This window comes from Alligator mississippiensis, chromosome 2, assembly GCF_030867095.1.
Source record: "Alligator mississippiensis isolate rAllMis1 chromosome 2, rAllMis1, whole genome shotgun sequence".
NCBI classification, from domain to species: Eukaryota; Metazoa; Chordata; order Crocodylia; family Alligatoridae; genus Alligator; species Alligator mississippiensis.
In genome coordinates this window covers 70,991,483-71,005,761 of record NC_081825.1, presented here as the reverse complement: position 1 = coordinate 71,005,761, position 14,279 = coordinate 70,991,483, and the positions used below count along the sequence as shown (strand labels likewise).

The window sequence follows — 14,279 nt, the reverse complement described above, 5'->3', positions numbered from 1 at the left end:
TGCTTAACTGTACTGTAAACTACGCATATACCAGATTACAAAGAGAGCATGTCCTGCACTGACCTACATCATGTCTAATAGATATGGACTTTTTTGAAAGATCCAATATTAGCCTAACTTTGCTGCCATCTGAAACAAACTGAGTTTTTAGAAACGATTCATGTGAAATTCAGATGATATTTTCTTTTTAAGGAAGAAGAATATGTATTTATGGATGAAAGTGGTAACAAAAAAGAAAAAGTGGAACTATCTTCAAACCCTCCAGACTTCTCAGAGAGCGTACCACTAAGAATATTTCAAGACAACAGGAAGTCTTTTGGCAAACTGTGCTCAAATACAGAATGGCACAATGCAAGTGATGATGCCTGTTTTCTGGAAGCTACTGAGGACATCGAACTAGCTGAAGCTGCAGATAATGGTTTGACCACATGCAACTACAACCTGGAAGAAATACCTGATGAACTCCTACTGGAGGCTGAGAAAACTTGGAAACATGCTAACCAGTAGCAACAAGCTTGGCTTATCTACTAAGACATCACAGTTGACCACAACTATGTTCTAATGCCATAAGTCCTATTTACAGTAACTACTTTTCTGCCTCTAAAAGTGTATACTTAAACTTATCAGCTGTACTTTCACATAAGCAATTTAGATAAACATTCAAGAACCAAGTGCAAGTATGGCTTAATAGGGATGTAGCCTTCTGTTGCTGCTTTTATATCTCACTTGGGTTGAGTGGCAGACCAATCACATGGAGATTCTGGGCCTACATATCAAGCAGGTAATTTCATTCCCTCAACATAGTGGCACAGCACAAACTCATCCCCCCTCCAGTTGTCAAATACAAAGACCAAGACCACAGCTGTGAAAACAAGACTACCATCTTACTTCCCAAGAAGAGGGTGTCATTGGACAGAGAAAGCACAGTGGAATATCCATGCAGGCTTATTTGTTCCCAGGATAGGTTTAAGATGGGGCATGAATTTAAAATAAAACACAAAGTGGCAAGTATAACATTTATAAAAGAAAAAAAAACACCAAAGAAAACTGGTGCAAATAACAGTCTTACTGGGATCTAGAGTGAGGTGACATGTTATAACCAATGTTTAAAAGTTCTGGGGTTTATTGTGTTTACTCCCTTCAAGGAACAGGAAGAATCACTAATCAAAAGCTTATCTAAAGCAATGAAGAATACCTTTCTCAGATGACAAAAGCAATTCTATTAGATTTAAGCAATGAAACAAAAGGACACGTGCAATGTTTTAAACTATTTTTATTCATCTACAGGTGGTGATGACAGAAATTTATCAGATCACTTGTGCCCTTTGCCATCCATCTCTTAGGAGGCAATCTTGTCTACTTTACCTGGAAATGGTCCTCAGCAAGTTTTATTATCAAGTCAACCTGTGTATATAATGTCCATTGTTAACCCTTTAGACCAAGGGTGGGCAATTATTTGGGCTGAAGTGGAATTTAAGGAGTCTTGGTGAGTTGTTGTGGGCTGGGGGAGGGAAAAGGAGAGCAACTGATCTTACCTGGCCCTGGGCCTATCTACCCCACACCCACCAGATGGAGCAGGTGCGGTCTCCATAGAGACTGGCCTGGAACCCCCACAGGCAGGGGCCACTCAGCCTGACAGACAGGATGGGGCCACAGACAGGTGGAGGTCAGTGTCCAGGAGTGGGGCAGAGCCATGATCTGCTTCCCTGCATGTGCCTGTGACAGGCACTGGATCCACAGGAAGGGACGTACAAGGAGCAGATCGCAGCTCTGCCCTGGGCCCTGGCCCTGTGCTGTCACTGCCCCACAACCTTGGCCTCACCCACCTGTCCCACTCCTGGATGCTGCTCCCCACCTGCCTGTGGCCCCATCCCATCTGCCCAGGCTGGTCATAATAAAGTATCCACCTTCTCTGTCCAGCACCCTGGTAATAGGTTCATGGCAGACAAGCAGCAGGGCTAGATCTGGCAGCAGAGACACTGGCAGCAGCTCGCCACTACACCCCCACCCTACCCTACTACACGCTTGGGGGCAGTGAGACCAGCCACACATGCCACAGCTTGGGCTGCCCCCTATGGCTAGGCAGGGCCCATGGACCTGCTGTGGGCCAGATACAGCCCCTGGAATGTATTTTGCCCACCTCTGACTTACTCTTCAAGGAGTTACAGTACTAATTTACTGGAAAGCAAGTTTCATTCATTGACTCATCCTGAGAAATTTGTGATAAGATTCAGTGTAGCTTAACTATGTCAAAACGCCTTGCTGGACCTGGTCCTGGCCACGGGGGGGTGACCTGGTGAGGGGGCTGCAGGTCCTTGACCACCTGGGCAACAGCGATCATCACCTGCTGGATTTCATTATCCAACGCAGGGCGTCTAAGGCTGACACCAAGGCTAAAGCCCTTGACTTCAGAAGGGCCAACTTCAATGAACTTAGGAGACTAGTGGGGGAGGCACTGAGGGCCCAGAAGGTAGAGATGGGAGTCCATGAGGGATGGTCCTACCTTAAGGGGGCGATCCTCCAGGTCCAAAGGATAACAGTCCCTGAGAGAAGCAAGTGGGGTAAGAGTGCTCAGAAACCCCCTTGGCTCAGCAAGGGCATTCAGGAATGCCTGAGGACTAAAAAGGGGGCGTACAACCAGTGGAACGGGAGGAACTATCACCAAGGAGGAGTACTCCTCGGCTCGGGAGTGTAGGAGGGCTATAAGGAAGGCCAAGGCAGAGATGGAACTCAGGCTAGCGTCCAGGATTAAGGACAACAAAAAGTCCTTTTTCAAGTACATTGGGAGCAAGAAGAGGGCACCAGGCAATGTAGGGCCCCAGCAAGATGTAAACGGTAATCTTGTGGCTATGCCAGACAAGAAAGCTGATATTTTTAACAGTTTCTTCGCCTCTGTTTTCTTGAACAGGGACTATCCCACCTACCAGAGGTAGGGACAATCTTGGGGATAGCTCTGTCAAGCCTTCAGTCAGCACAGATGTAGTTCGGGATCTTCTGGAAGGGCTAGACATTTTTAAATCTGCAGGTCCAGATGCCCTCCACCCAAGGGTGTTGAGGGAGCTGGCAGGGGTCATTGCGGAGCCCTTGGCCCGGCTGTATGAGCATTTGTGGTCATCTAGCCAGGTGCCAGGGGATTGGAAACCGGCTAATGTGGTCCGTTTTCAAGAAGGGGAGGAAGGAGGACCCTATTGGCCTGTAACCCTCACCTCGGTGCTCGGGAAGATCTTGGAGAGAATCATCAAGGAGCACATCTGTGGGGGGCCTGCAGGGGAGATCATGCTCAGGGGCAATCGGCATGGGTTTATCAAAGGCAGGTCCTGCCAGACCAACCTGATTGCCTTTTATGACCAAGTAACTAAATCCTTGGATGATGGTGTCACTGTGGACATAGTCTTTCTCGACTTTAAGAAGGCCTTTGACACTGTCTCTCACCCCATCCTCATCAATAAATTAAGTGACTGTGGCATTGATGCCTGCACAGTTGGATGGGTAAAAAATTGGCTGATGGGGCGCACCCAGAGAGTAGTGGTGGACAGGATGTACTCAACCTGGCGAGATGTGAGAAGTGGGGTACCCCAGGGCTTGGTCCTTGGGCCCGCACTGTTTAACATCTTCATCAGCGACTTGGACGAGGGGGTGGAAAGCACGCTGTCCAAATTTGCTGATGACACTAAGATGTGGGGCGAGGTGGATACACTTGAAGGGAGAGAAAGGCTGCAACTGGATTTAGACAGACTACAAAAGTGGGCAGATGAGAATAGGATGGGGTTCAACGTAGATAAATGCAGGGTGCTGCACCTTGGGAGAAGGAATCCACAGCATACATACAGGCTGGAGAGTTCCCCTCTTGAAAGCACAGAGGCAGAAAGGGATCTTGGAGTCATTATTGACGCCAAGATGAACATGAGCCGCCAATGCCAGACTGCAGCCAGCAAGGCCAGCCATACCTTGTCATGCATCCAAAGGTATATCTCAAGCTGGTCCAGAGAGGTGATACTCCCCCTCTATGCGACTTTGGTCAGGCCGCAGGTTGAAATACTGCATCCAGTACTGGGCACCACACTTCAAAAGGGATGTGGCCAGCTTGGAGAGGATTCAGAGGAGGGCCACCCACTTGGTGAGAGGGCAGCAGGACAGGCCCTCTGAGGAGAGACTGAAGGACCTAAACCTGTTCAGCCTCAGCAAGAGGAAGCTGAGGAGGGACCTGGTGGCTGCCTACAAGCTCATCAGGGGAGATCAACAGCAAATAGGCAGAGCCCTTTTCTCCCCAGCACCACCTGGGGTGACAAGGAACAATGGTTATAAGCTGATGGAGAATAGGTTTAGGTTAGAGATCCAAGGCAATATTTTACAGTTAGGCAACCAAAATCTGGAACCAACTTCCCAGGGAAGTGGTCCTCGCCCCTACCTTGGGCAAATTCAAGAGGAGGTTGGATGATCACCTGTCTGGGGTCTTGTGAACCCAGCATTCATTCCTGCCTGTGGCAGGGGGTCAGGCTAGATGATCTGTTCAGGTCCCTCCTGACCCTAGCTACTATGAAACTGTGAAAACGCTAAAGAAAACCACAGCTGCTCTTTATGACTTTGAGTCTTCAGAACACTATAGCTTTGCCTGCTAGAAATGAAAAAACAGAATAAACTAAAAACACAAGTTTATTTTACTAATGCTTATGTGTAGTTTTAATTGTTGCTTCTTTCCTATCTAAAATTAAGTGCAAACCAAAGCTACATCAATGATAGTTAAATGTGACCTTATCTTAAAGCAGTCAATAGTCTTAAATTAAATAGAAAACAAAATTAAAATAGTGCTTAGTTGAAAAAACATCTTTAAAAGAGTATTGTATAAAGTATTTTAAAGTTTTTCTGGTGGCTTCTGTCTTTGTAAATCCAAAGCCTGTTGTAAACTTTTATTGATTTTTTGAAAGTGCTTCTCAGCTCTTAAGATTCTTCGTGATTCGATCAGAAGAGCAGGTAGGCTGGAAACACCATACTGTTGGAGAAGGAGAAAATTGCTTTCAAAGGAATGCCATGTAAACATTTTCCATTAAGTTCTTACCTGTTTTGAACCCTTCATTTGTCCCATTATTTAAAACACTGGAATCTGATTTAGTGTCACTATTTAAACATTCAGAATAGATCATTAAGTTAATGTATGGCTAAGGGAATGTCCCAGTGTGGAAGAGATTTCCCTAGGCCAGCAAATTTGAGAGAGGACTCCAGAATATAAGCACTTCTGTTCTGTAATATAATTCCTGGAGATAAGGCTAAAACTGTCTCACCTTCTAGACGCAACTAATATCTGAACGATTTTAAAGGTGTGAAAGTTTAGAAATCATACTACAGTCTTCACAGGATGAGAGCTTCTTGACACCGTTTTTATTCCCTAAAGCTAAACTCAAGACTGATTTAATTTGTTTCCCTACTGAACATTTTTTCCCAGTTTCCATATTAAAATAAATCTAACACACTATATACATATATACACGATCCATTCACTGCACTTATTTTTCAGTTGTGGTTTGGAGTTTCAACCACCAACAATGCTACGGTCTAAAAATAAATAAATACATAATAAGCAAAATATACTTACAGTTACTTTTTCCAGTGGGTGTTTTTCTCTGTTATCGGAATACTCTTTTCGCAATTCTTTTAAGTCAGTTATAAATTGGGTGGTAATCCTAAAGGATGATTTCCTCTCTTGTAGCTCAGCATATTCCTTTTGTAACTGCTTCAGCTTTGGTTCAGTCCTGCAAAATACCAAAGAATCAAGTTCTGAAAATTTTTTCAGGAGTTATTTTGAGCGTTTTGTTTCTGTGAAGATGGCTTGGTATGTGGCATAGCTTCCTGTTCAATTGAGGTAAACATTTTTATTAAGTGGATATTAGTACTGGTGCAAATCCACAAAACCTGCAGTTAAGTCTGAAGTTTCCTGAAAAGCTGCAGACGTATCTCAAGGGTTTAATCTGCGAAGTTCCCTCAATACCTAGACTTCTGGCTCTGGGCACCTGCAGGCCAGTCAGTATGTCTAATGCCTTAGCTTAGTTGGGTTTATGACTAGATGGGGTCCACCACCTGCAATTCCTGATAGGCTAATATGCTAGTGTTAGGCAAACTTGGAACATGGTTCAGTCAAGCACAAAACACTGCGGCAATGTCCATTTCATTCAAGCCATGGTGGAAGTACCTACCTTTTCTATGGTTCCCTGCTGGTTAAGATCACTTTGCCAGGAAGCAGGAGATCCATAGCTCCCAATGCTATAAGGCTGAGGGTGCTATCTACCACTCTTGTTGAAGCTGTACCACTATGCAACAAAAAACTTAAAATATTTAGGGGCCAGAAAGAGGGAGCCCCCACGAGGGTTTTCTCTGGGCACAATGGCGGAATTTAAGTCATTTGCTAAAATACTTAAGGAAGGACTAAACTTCGTCCAACCCTCTCCAGTGAATACTAGAGTCACACTCCTTCCCCCCGGCCCCATGACTACTATATGGTAGGTGCAGCCTTATTAGCAGAAGTGGTGGAGAGTGCCCCTCCCAGCCTAGCTGGTAGCCCAATACTCCTAGGAGAGGAAAGCTGTGGGTTTAAAGTTGAGTCCCGCTTCTTTGACAAAGGCAGGCAACGTTGGGCTCTTCCTCCACTTGTTTAAAAAAAGAGTAAGCAATTGTATATAGCCCAAAGGGTGCAGGGTCCAAGTCCATATAGGGGCTTCTGACTATTACTCCTAATCTCACAGGCACTTACTTTCTGGAGAGGGAGAAGGATTTCAGACATAGTCCTCCCCAACATTTCCTACAGGCCAATTTAGGTATTTCTCTGTTAACCAGGCTTACTGTTGCAAACTCCATTCTGAGTCTCAACTCTCCCCATGCCCAGCAAGCAGAATTTAGGCTATGCCTCTAATGCTTCTGTCACAGTCCCAAGAAGCCACAGCACTCAAGCATGCTGGAAAAAGATGTAGACACAGAGCAGTTATGGGAGGCCCCAAGGGTATCTTCCAGTGCCTCATTTCTGGGTTTGACAAAGGTCGAGTGGGAATAAGCCAGCAGGGTGTGCTTAGTGAATGGCTATACCCTAAGGCACATGACTCAGTTTTGTGGACTCCAATTCTGGGACCAGACAACTAAAAATAGGTGTTGTGTAACAACAATTCAGTGCTCTGCTGAATCTTTTTTTGATCTATGATCCACAAGATACTGCAGATCCCATACATGCTGTCCATGTAAATTATTTTGTCATCAATTAATAATTGTATTCTTATAAAAAAAAATCAGAGAAGTGGTCAGGGGATTCCAAGGGATAGTTCTTGTCAAGGAATACAACCTAAAGTAAACTAATATCTAAAGGTTAAAGCATAGCCCAGAGTAACGATTCCTAAAAATTGTCTACGTTAAGAAAATATTCTAATGTTTACAGAACTCAACCTTAGGCGTTCTATCATTCCACCAACCACTGCATGTTGAATCTTGCAAATACTCATAAACATGTCACATCAGAACATACTGAGCCTGCTCAAAGGCAAGTTCTGCTAAGGTAATGTGGTTCAGTGGCAGGGAGGGAACTACACAGCATCCCCTTCCCCAGTTGGTTCCCCCCAGGTGGGAAGATGACAACTGCACATAAGCCCACTGTCAAAGACAGGGTTAACTGATCATTTCACATCCACTCATGGATGTCTTCTGTACAGGACAAGTAGCTCAAAGACGAGAACAAATTTTCTAAACAATCAAGTCTAATGTGAAACAGTTAAAAACCGACTACCTGCTCCTACTATGCAGCACTGTAACTCAAATACGGAAAAAGAAGTCCTTTTGGACTTTTACAAAATAGAAAGAAGTCCATGAGTGCAGTGGATGTAGGTCTCAAATAAACAATCTTTAAACAAAATAATAAAGACAAGAGTAAGAATTACTTTCCTTGATGTTCTGAGCACTGTATTAGAATCACTTAAGTTCCACAAGTTACTACTGTGTAGTTAACAGACAAACTCACCCAATTAGTTCTTCCCTAATTTCCATCAAACGCCGCCTTTTCTTATTAATTTCTGCTAACACCTGGAAACAATTAAGCAAAACACTCTTTGAAAATTTCTCCTGTAACCTCAAGGGAAAGTTACTTAAAATGAAGACAGATTTTTTTTCTTTTGGGTTGCAATTTATCTATGCCCCTGGTTCTAGACTTGGATAATCCTGAACTATCAGGCATAACAGTGCCTAATGCTGTAGTATTTGGAAGGGCCAAGGTTTTAAAGGGTTTCTAAAACTTTTAAGAATTTCCTCCATCCCTCCAAGACTTACACTGCTGACTGAACTCATAAGACTAAAGGATATTGGCTCTACAAGCAGATGGACACACACAGTGTCCCAATAACATTTTGGCATGTTTAATTTAAAATATTCTAAACTGTTATAGAAAAAAGACACCTGCTAGTGTAATACAACCCAAATTTTCAGTGAAGTAGTGACGTGTCACTATAGATACTTACAGAAGCAGTGCAGCAAATGTTATGCTTTTAAGCACTTAACTGTCTTTCATCCTGAAGGATTCCCTATCTAGTTTTAAGATTATCCTGTGCTATTTTTTTAGTCCAATTACTTTTAAGTATTTGCAAGTGATGGCCCGAATCCTGGAGCCTACCCGAGGAGAAACTCCACTTAACGAAGGGGACACTTCATGTGTGCCAGGTTCCGTCTACCTGGAACTTCTTGTGGAACTACAGCTCAAGTTCTGACTAACTGCATAAAGACTTTAAAATTTAGAATTATTTATAAACAAAACACTGGAGGACTCTACATGGAGTCTGTATCTGGGACTGGCAAAGCATTCAAGTGAGAACAGATGAAAATCATAGTGTTCTCAATCATGCATAAAATACCAAATTACCAAAGGTAAATTTAAACAGGATATTTTTCTTAAATTCCTTCCTAAAATAAGTACTGATTTTAATCCAGATAGTCAAAAGACAGCAATTACTGTGGTGACTCATGTTCTGTCTTCAGGATCAGATTAAATATGCTTGTGTATATTTGTGACCAACTGACAATACCAAACACTTTGTAGGACAGAAAAAGCTCTTAACAGAAAAGAAAGTAGTAGTAAAATGCTGCTTTAAGGTATCTTCGCATCAGAAAATGCACACATAGTACTGTTAAAAAACAGAAGCATTCAAGCCAGAAACATTCTCATTTAAAAAAAGAGGCCATGAAGCACAAAAGGGGAACCAAGTGTTTCATACTCCATCTAGAATATAGACATAACTTTAAAAGTATGTTTTCTTCATTTAGTCATGATTAAAGGATGCATCTGTATTAATTTAACAGCAGCCCCATGACTGGCAGAGTGGATTTTAAATCTATGTTTTGGCTTTCATTTTAAATGTGACACTTTAGAGCAGCATTTCTCAACCTGTGGGTTGCAAAAATATATGAAAAGGTAGTGAACAAATTTAAAAAAAATGATCAAAAAACTTTAAAAATGGATTCTCCTTTAAAGGAGAAAAACATGGGAAACTGTAGCTTTCCCCTTGCAGGCTGGCAGAGATGGGCTGCTTGGGGCTGGAGGGAGCAGCAGTCAGGCAAGGAGCGCCATATGCATCTGCACTTGGCCACCAGGCAGCATGGAGAGCGGCTAAGTCTATGGGGCAGGGGGAGGGATGCGGGGGGTATAGATGACGTGTCAGAAGTGCACCGGTGACGTGGTCCACCACTCTACCTTCTCTTTAGGGTAGAGCCATGATCTGAGTGGGATAGCAGTGGCAGCCATGTAGAGCCACGTCCTGGCTCTGAAGGAACTGGAGGTGGGAGGTGAGGGCAACATAGTTCCCTTCCCCCACTATGGACAGTGGGCTGGTGCAGGGGTTCCAGCGGCAGTGGCAGCAATAGGTCTCACTGCCCAACTCTGTCCTCCCACGAGTGCCAAGTTCTGTCTGCTGAGCTGCAGAGGCGGGTCCTACCCATGCCAGTCCAGCCAGGCTGAAGCTCCATGTCCACTGTGGGTGCACAACTCTGGGTGGGGCACAGACCCCACCATTGCCCTCCTACCCCCTGCGCCACACACTGGGGAGCTGGGGCCTGGGGGAGCAGGTTGGGAGTGAGGGGAACCGGCAGAACCAGGGGAGCTGTTTTCTACTTAAACTATTTACTGGGTTGGGACTGGCAAATGCTTACAAATGGGTCCTGGTAAAAGAGGTTGAGAACCACTGCTCTAGAGACAGACCATGTAATGCACTATTTTAGCACTTAAAACCTTATTAAGAAAGTCTTCTACGCAGGCTCACATGACCAATTACCTTGGAAAATCTTTAACAGCACATGAGACAAGTTATAAGAGATCAGTATCTGCTTTCACCACATTCTTCTTCAACAGTATCTTTTGCCTTATACAGATTTTTCGCTGTTTACTGAACTGTCCCATCTAACCACCAGCCTCTTACAAACCTGACAGCAAACCGTTTCAAAATGATATATATGACTAACGTTATTCCTAAATAAAGTGCATCACACTAACATGGAGATGTATGTATATTTGTAATGTAATTTTTAAAAATCATCCAAGTTTGGTTTCAGTTAAAAACATTGAGAATCAATATCATTTTGTTTAAAGAGACAGGTACTGCATTTTTTACCTTCGCATTTTTTCTTTTCAAATCTTTCAGTTCCTGGACTTCTGTTATCTGGAGACAAGAAAAACAAATCACTGTAAACCTGATCTTTTTTCCAACATTCATTTATCTATTCTCCCTAATATTATAATTAGTTTAAAAAAAATCTTAGATGTTTTGATTACAGGAAATATTACTGGTAAGTCACCCTGCCTCATGTTTTCCAAACCACAGAGCAGAAGAAATCCTTGCCTCTTGCATAATTCCTGGACTATCATAGCTACACCATCTCTTACGCTACTTACATAATACAGTCATCTTCTCTTGTGCTGATGGAGGTAATAACACTGCCTTAGCTTGTTATCTAAAAAAATCCAAGTTTTTTACAACTTTATCATGCAAGCATGCAAACTGTTTTCAATTTGTCCAGGCTGATAAATCATTTAACTTCACACTATAATTTTAAATGTTGAGTGCTCTTTACTTATGATGCTGCTAAAAGTTCTGAACTTTTTACACTACTTGCTGTTAACTACAAATATATCTCAATACCCACAGGCATAATTAGCATTGGTAGCTCTGTCTTTTTATTTAGGAAGGCTATTTTCAATGCAATATATACCAGCAGCCCTTTGGAAAACAAGTTTTTAAGGCCAAATCCACTGCACTTCAGCATTCAGCAGAAAATAACTTTTCAAGTACAAGGTTTCTGAAGCAAGCATACCAGCAGCACCTTGTGTACCTGGATGGACCTTCAGATCTACAAGCCCCACTTCCTCAACCTGCACTCTCTTCACAGGACTCCTTCTTCACTAGTATTAGAAATGTCTCCAACCTTTCTTAGTCTTTATGGCTGCCTATACATGTGCTTGGGGGTGAAGGGGCATTTTAATTAGAGTAGTTCCCAGACAGCCAGTAATTAAACCACCTCATTGTTATGTCTATTAATCCCCTGCATGTTTAAAAGTGGCTGTGGGACACTTGAGCTAAACCACATTCGATGAGGTTCAGCTCAAGTGCCCCAGCGGCCATTTTAAAATGCATGCAGGCTTAATAGACATGACGATGAGGCAATGGTAGAGTGTTTTAATTAGAACGTGGAGCAGACTCAATTAAAAATATTCTAATTAAAATGGGAATGAGAATATGCGTAGGCAGCCTGTAAGAGTAGGGCCCTTAATGAACAGACAGCATTACAGCATCAAACATTTAGAGATGGGCCTGCTCCATAAAGCTGACAGGGTCAATCTGAAATTCAATGCATGTGAGCAGAGTAGACCCGAGCAGGGTGCAGGGCCTGGGGCAAATCAGCCCATGTGGGGCCCTGCCTCAACTCCAATCCCACAGGCCCCGGACCCAAAGAAGCGGCAGCAGGGAAGGGTATCAAGCAGCTGGACATGGAGCCACCGCTCTGCACAGCTCCATGCCACCTCTGCTCCACAGGACCCCCCAAAGCGCAGGGCACAGGGCAGTCACCTGGATTTGCGCCCCCCCAGGGTCAGCCCTTCATATGAGCTCACTGCTGTGCCCATATGAAGCACCAGTGAGATTTGGTATAGGTACAGCAGTCTTTCCACACATGGCAAGGTGCAGGAATAGGGTCTAATTGTCTATATTCAAGACCTTTATTTCTCTGGCTTAATTCCTAACAAGGTGGATTCATTTTAAAATGTCTTGAGACATATCAATAAAAGGCAGCATAGACGTAAGTTGTACAGGCACTCCTACTATACTGAAGTAACTGTTTTCTATATTTATTAATGTACTTACAGTATTAGTAAGTTGGTCTTTGAAACCAGAAAGGAATCCATCAATTGCTCTGCTGCAAATCGTAGACTCCACTCTTTCTCTGGAGGAGGTGGGGAAAACACACAGACACAGACACAGACACAGGTTACTGGGAAAATATTTTTAGCTTATCTGAAAATTTGATCTCATCAGGTAGCAAGATGTATACATTCAGTCAGTGGTTTTTAAACTTCCTGAAGTCACAGATCCTTTCATATCACTTCTGCTGTGGTTCCCGCAGCCTATCCTAAGGGCTTACAAAGCCAAGCAACTGGACCCAGCAATGGCAGCATACTGCTCTCTGGCCTTCTCTGCCATTACCCTCAATCTTCTTGAATAAGGGTAACCAACCACAGAACCCCAGGGGTTCTGTGTGACACTCACAATCACACACTAGCAAACACGTCACTAACTGGCAACAGGCCAACTGCTCCCTTCGATGAGTCAGTTGTGATGACGTCTCAAGCCAAACTTTTAGTTCATTCAGCTTTTCTTTTTAATCGTTAAGCTATACCTTGTGCAGAGTTAAGTATATGACAAGGTTTATTTAAATTAAAAGGGAGTTTTGCTTATCCTAAATTTGCTCAGGATCAGCTGATGCTTTGAACCATGCTACCTCAAAAAGGAAATACTATTTCTGTGATACAAGGTCTACAGAAATTAGTAAGAGGAATTTAAGAGCAGTAAGACTGTCTGAGCAGTAGGAAAGGGCATCACCACAATGCATAATTATAAATTACAAATACGGCTTCCAGTCTATTTCTTGCATCTTGTGAAATACTGCAGCATGCAGAACTCTTTTTTCTTAGGACAAATTCCCCAAAACTTTTAAGTCTAATATGTAGATATTAACAAAACACTACCAGTGTTGTGGTGGTATTTTTTCCTTTTACCCAGTATTAGGAATTATGTCCTTATGATTCACAACAGGACTGAAACATTACACTTAGAACAAGAATCTTGAATTCTCATTGAGAATAAAGTAGAGAAATGCAGAGTTATCAAAGCAGTAGTAACAGTTGGATTGGTATGTTAAAAGAGTCTCAAAGCTGAATGGTCTTTGGAAATTCAGACTACCCCTTAAATGCAGGATTTTAAAGAAAAACAGAGCTCATGACATTTCTTGGGCTCTGAGAAATCAAAGTGCAATCTTCAACAGATTTCATTTTTTCAGATATGCATATTAAAAAAATAGACCTTTAAAACAGCAATTATCCACAAAACAGATATTATATTTGCATTTGGTCAATACCAAATCCCAACCTGAGTCTAACCTTCCTAGGATCACATCACATTTTAGCAAAGAAACTAGAAACAGTCACAAAAATCCCAAGTAATACAGGAGTGTTGCTAGAGTGTTTTCTAGTGCTCTGGGTAGTAGGTTTTTAAACAAGATGTACATGTTTTGCTAAGCAGGAGTTTCAAGTCACAAAAAAACCTAAATATTTACTTGTAGTCTGCTGTTATGTCCTCAAACTTAGCCAGAACAACATCCAGCTCTGTAATATCTCTGGAAAATCTTTTTATTCCCTTTGGGCACCAGACCTGTACAGAATGTAGACTATCAACTGTAAGAATAAAACACAGTAAAAATGAATGATATGCAATTCAAATGATTCGTAATTAAAATAATGTAATGCTGACAAAAATAATTAGCATGCTATTAATATTTTAACAAATAAAAGATTTCTAAAATTAAAATTATTTATCTGGTCTTATGTACACGCCAACCATCTAGAACCAAAAATGCAAATAAGGTGTTTTAGCTTTAAAAATGCTCCTAAACAAATCTAGTATATAAATACCATTACAAAAATCTATCCGTGTTCAATAAGGGAACCTCAGCACCACTTAAATATATTCACTGATATGTAGAAGTAAACTTATTTTTTA

The 14,279-nt window shown here is 42.4% G+C and overlaps 2 protein-coding genes across 7 annotated transcripts in view; one reads left to right on the top strand and one right to left on the bottom strand.

Annotated features, from left to right (window-relative positions):
* Positions 1-4,661, top strand: part of PRIMPOL (primase and DNA directed polymerase) — a 32,417-nt gene extending 27,756 nt beyond the window's left edge. For 3 of the 5 annotated variants that reach the window (XM_059721839.1, XM_059721835.1, XM_059721838.1), the window contains one exon: positions 193-4,661. In XM_059721839.1, the coding sequence (XP_059577822.1) occupies positions 193-507 (315 nt within the window). In that variant the 3' untranslated portion in view covers positions 508-4,661. The remainder of the gene's footprint in view (positions 1-192) is intronic. The other 2 variants (XM_059721836.1, XM_059721837.1) reach the window with 2 other exon arrangements.
* The window catches only part of CENPU (centromere protein U), a 26,317-nt gene continuing 16,673 nt past the window's right edge, over positions 4,636-14,279 (bottom strand). For both annotated transcript variants that reach the window (XM_014594844.3, XM_019481336.2), the window contains 6 exons: positions 13,837-13,954; positions 12,369-12,447; positions 10,623-10,670; positions 7,991-8,052; positions 5,591-5,747; positions 4,636-4,990 (listed from right to left, as the gene is read on the bottom strand). In XM_014594844.3, the coding sequence (XP_014450330.1) occupies positions 4,853-4,990; positions 5,591-5,747; positions 7,991-8,052; positions 10,623-10,670; positions 12,369-12,447; positions 13,837-13,954 (602 nt within the window). In that variant the 3' untranslated portion in view covers positions 4,636-4,852. The remainder of the gene's footprint in view (positions 4,991-5,590; positions 5,748-7,990; positions 8,053-10,622; positions 10,671-12,368; positions 12,448-13,836; positions 13,955-14,279) is intronic.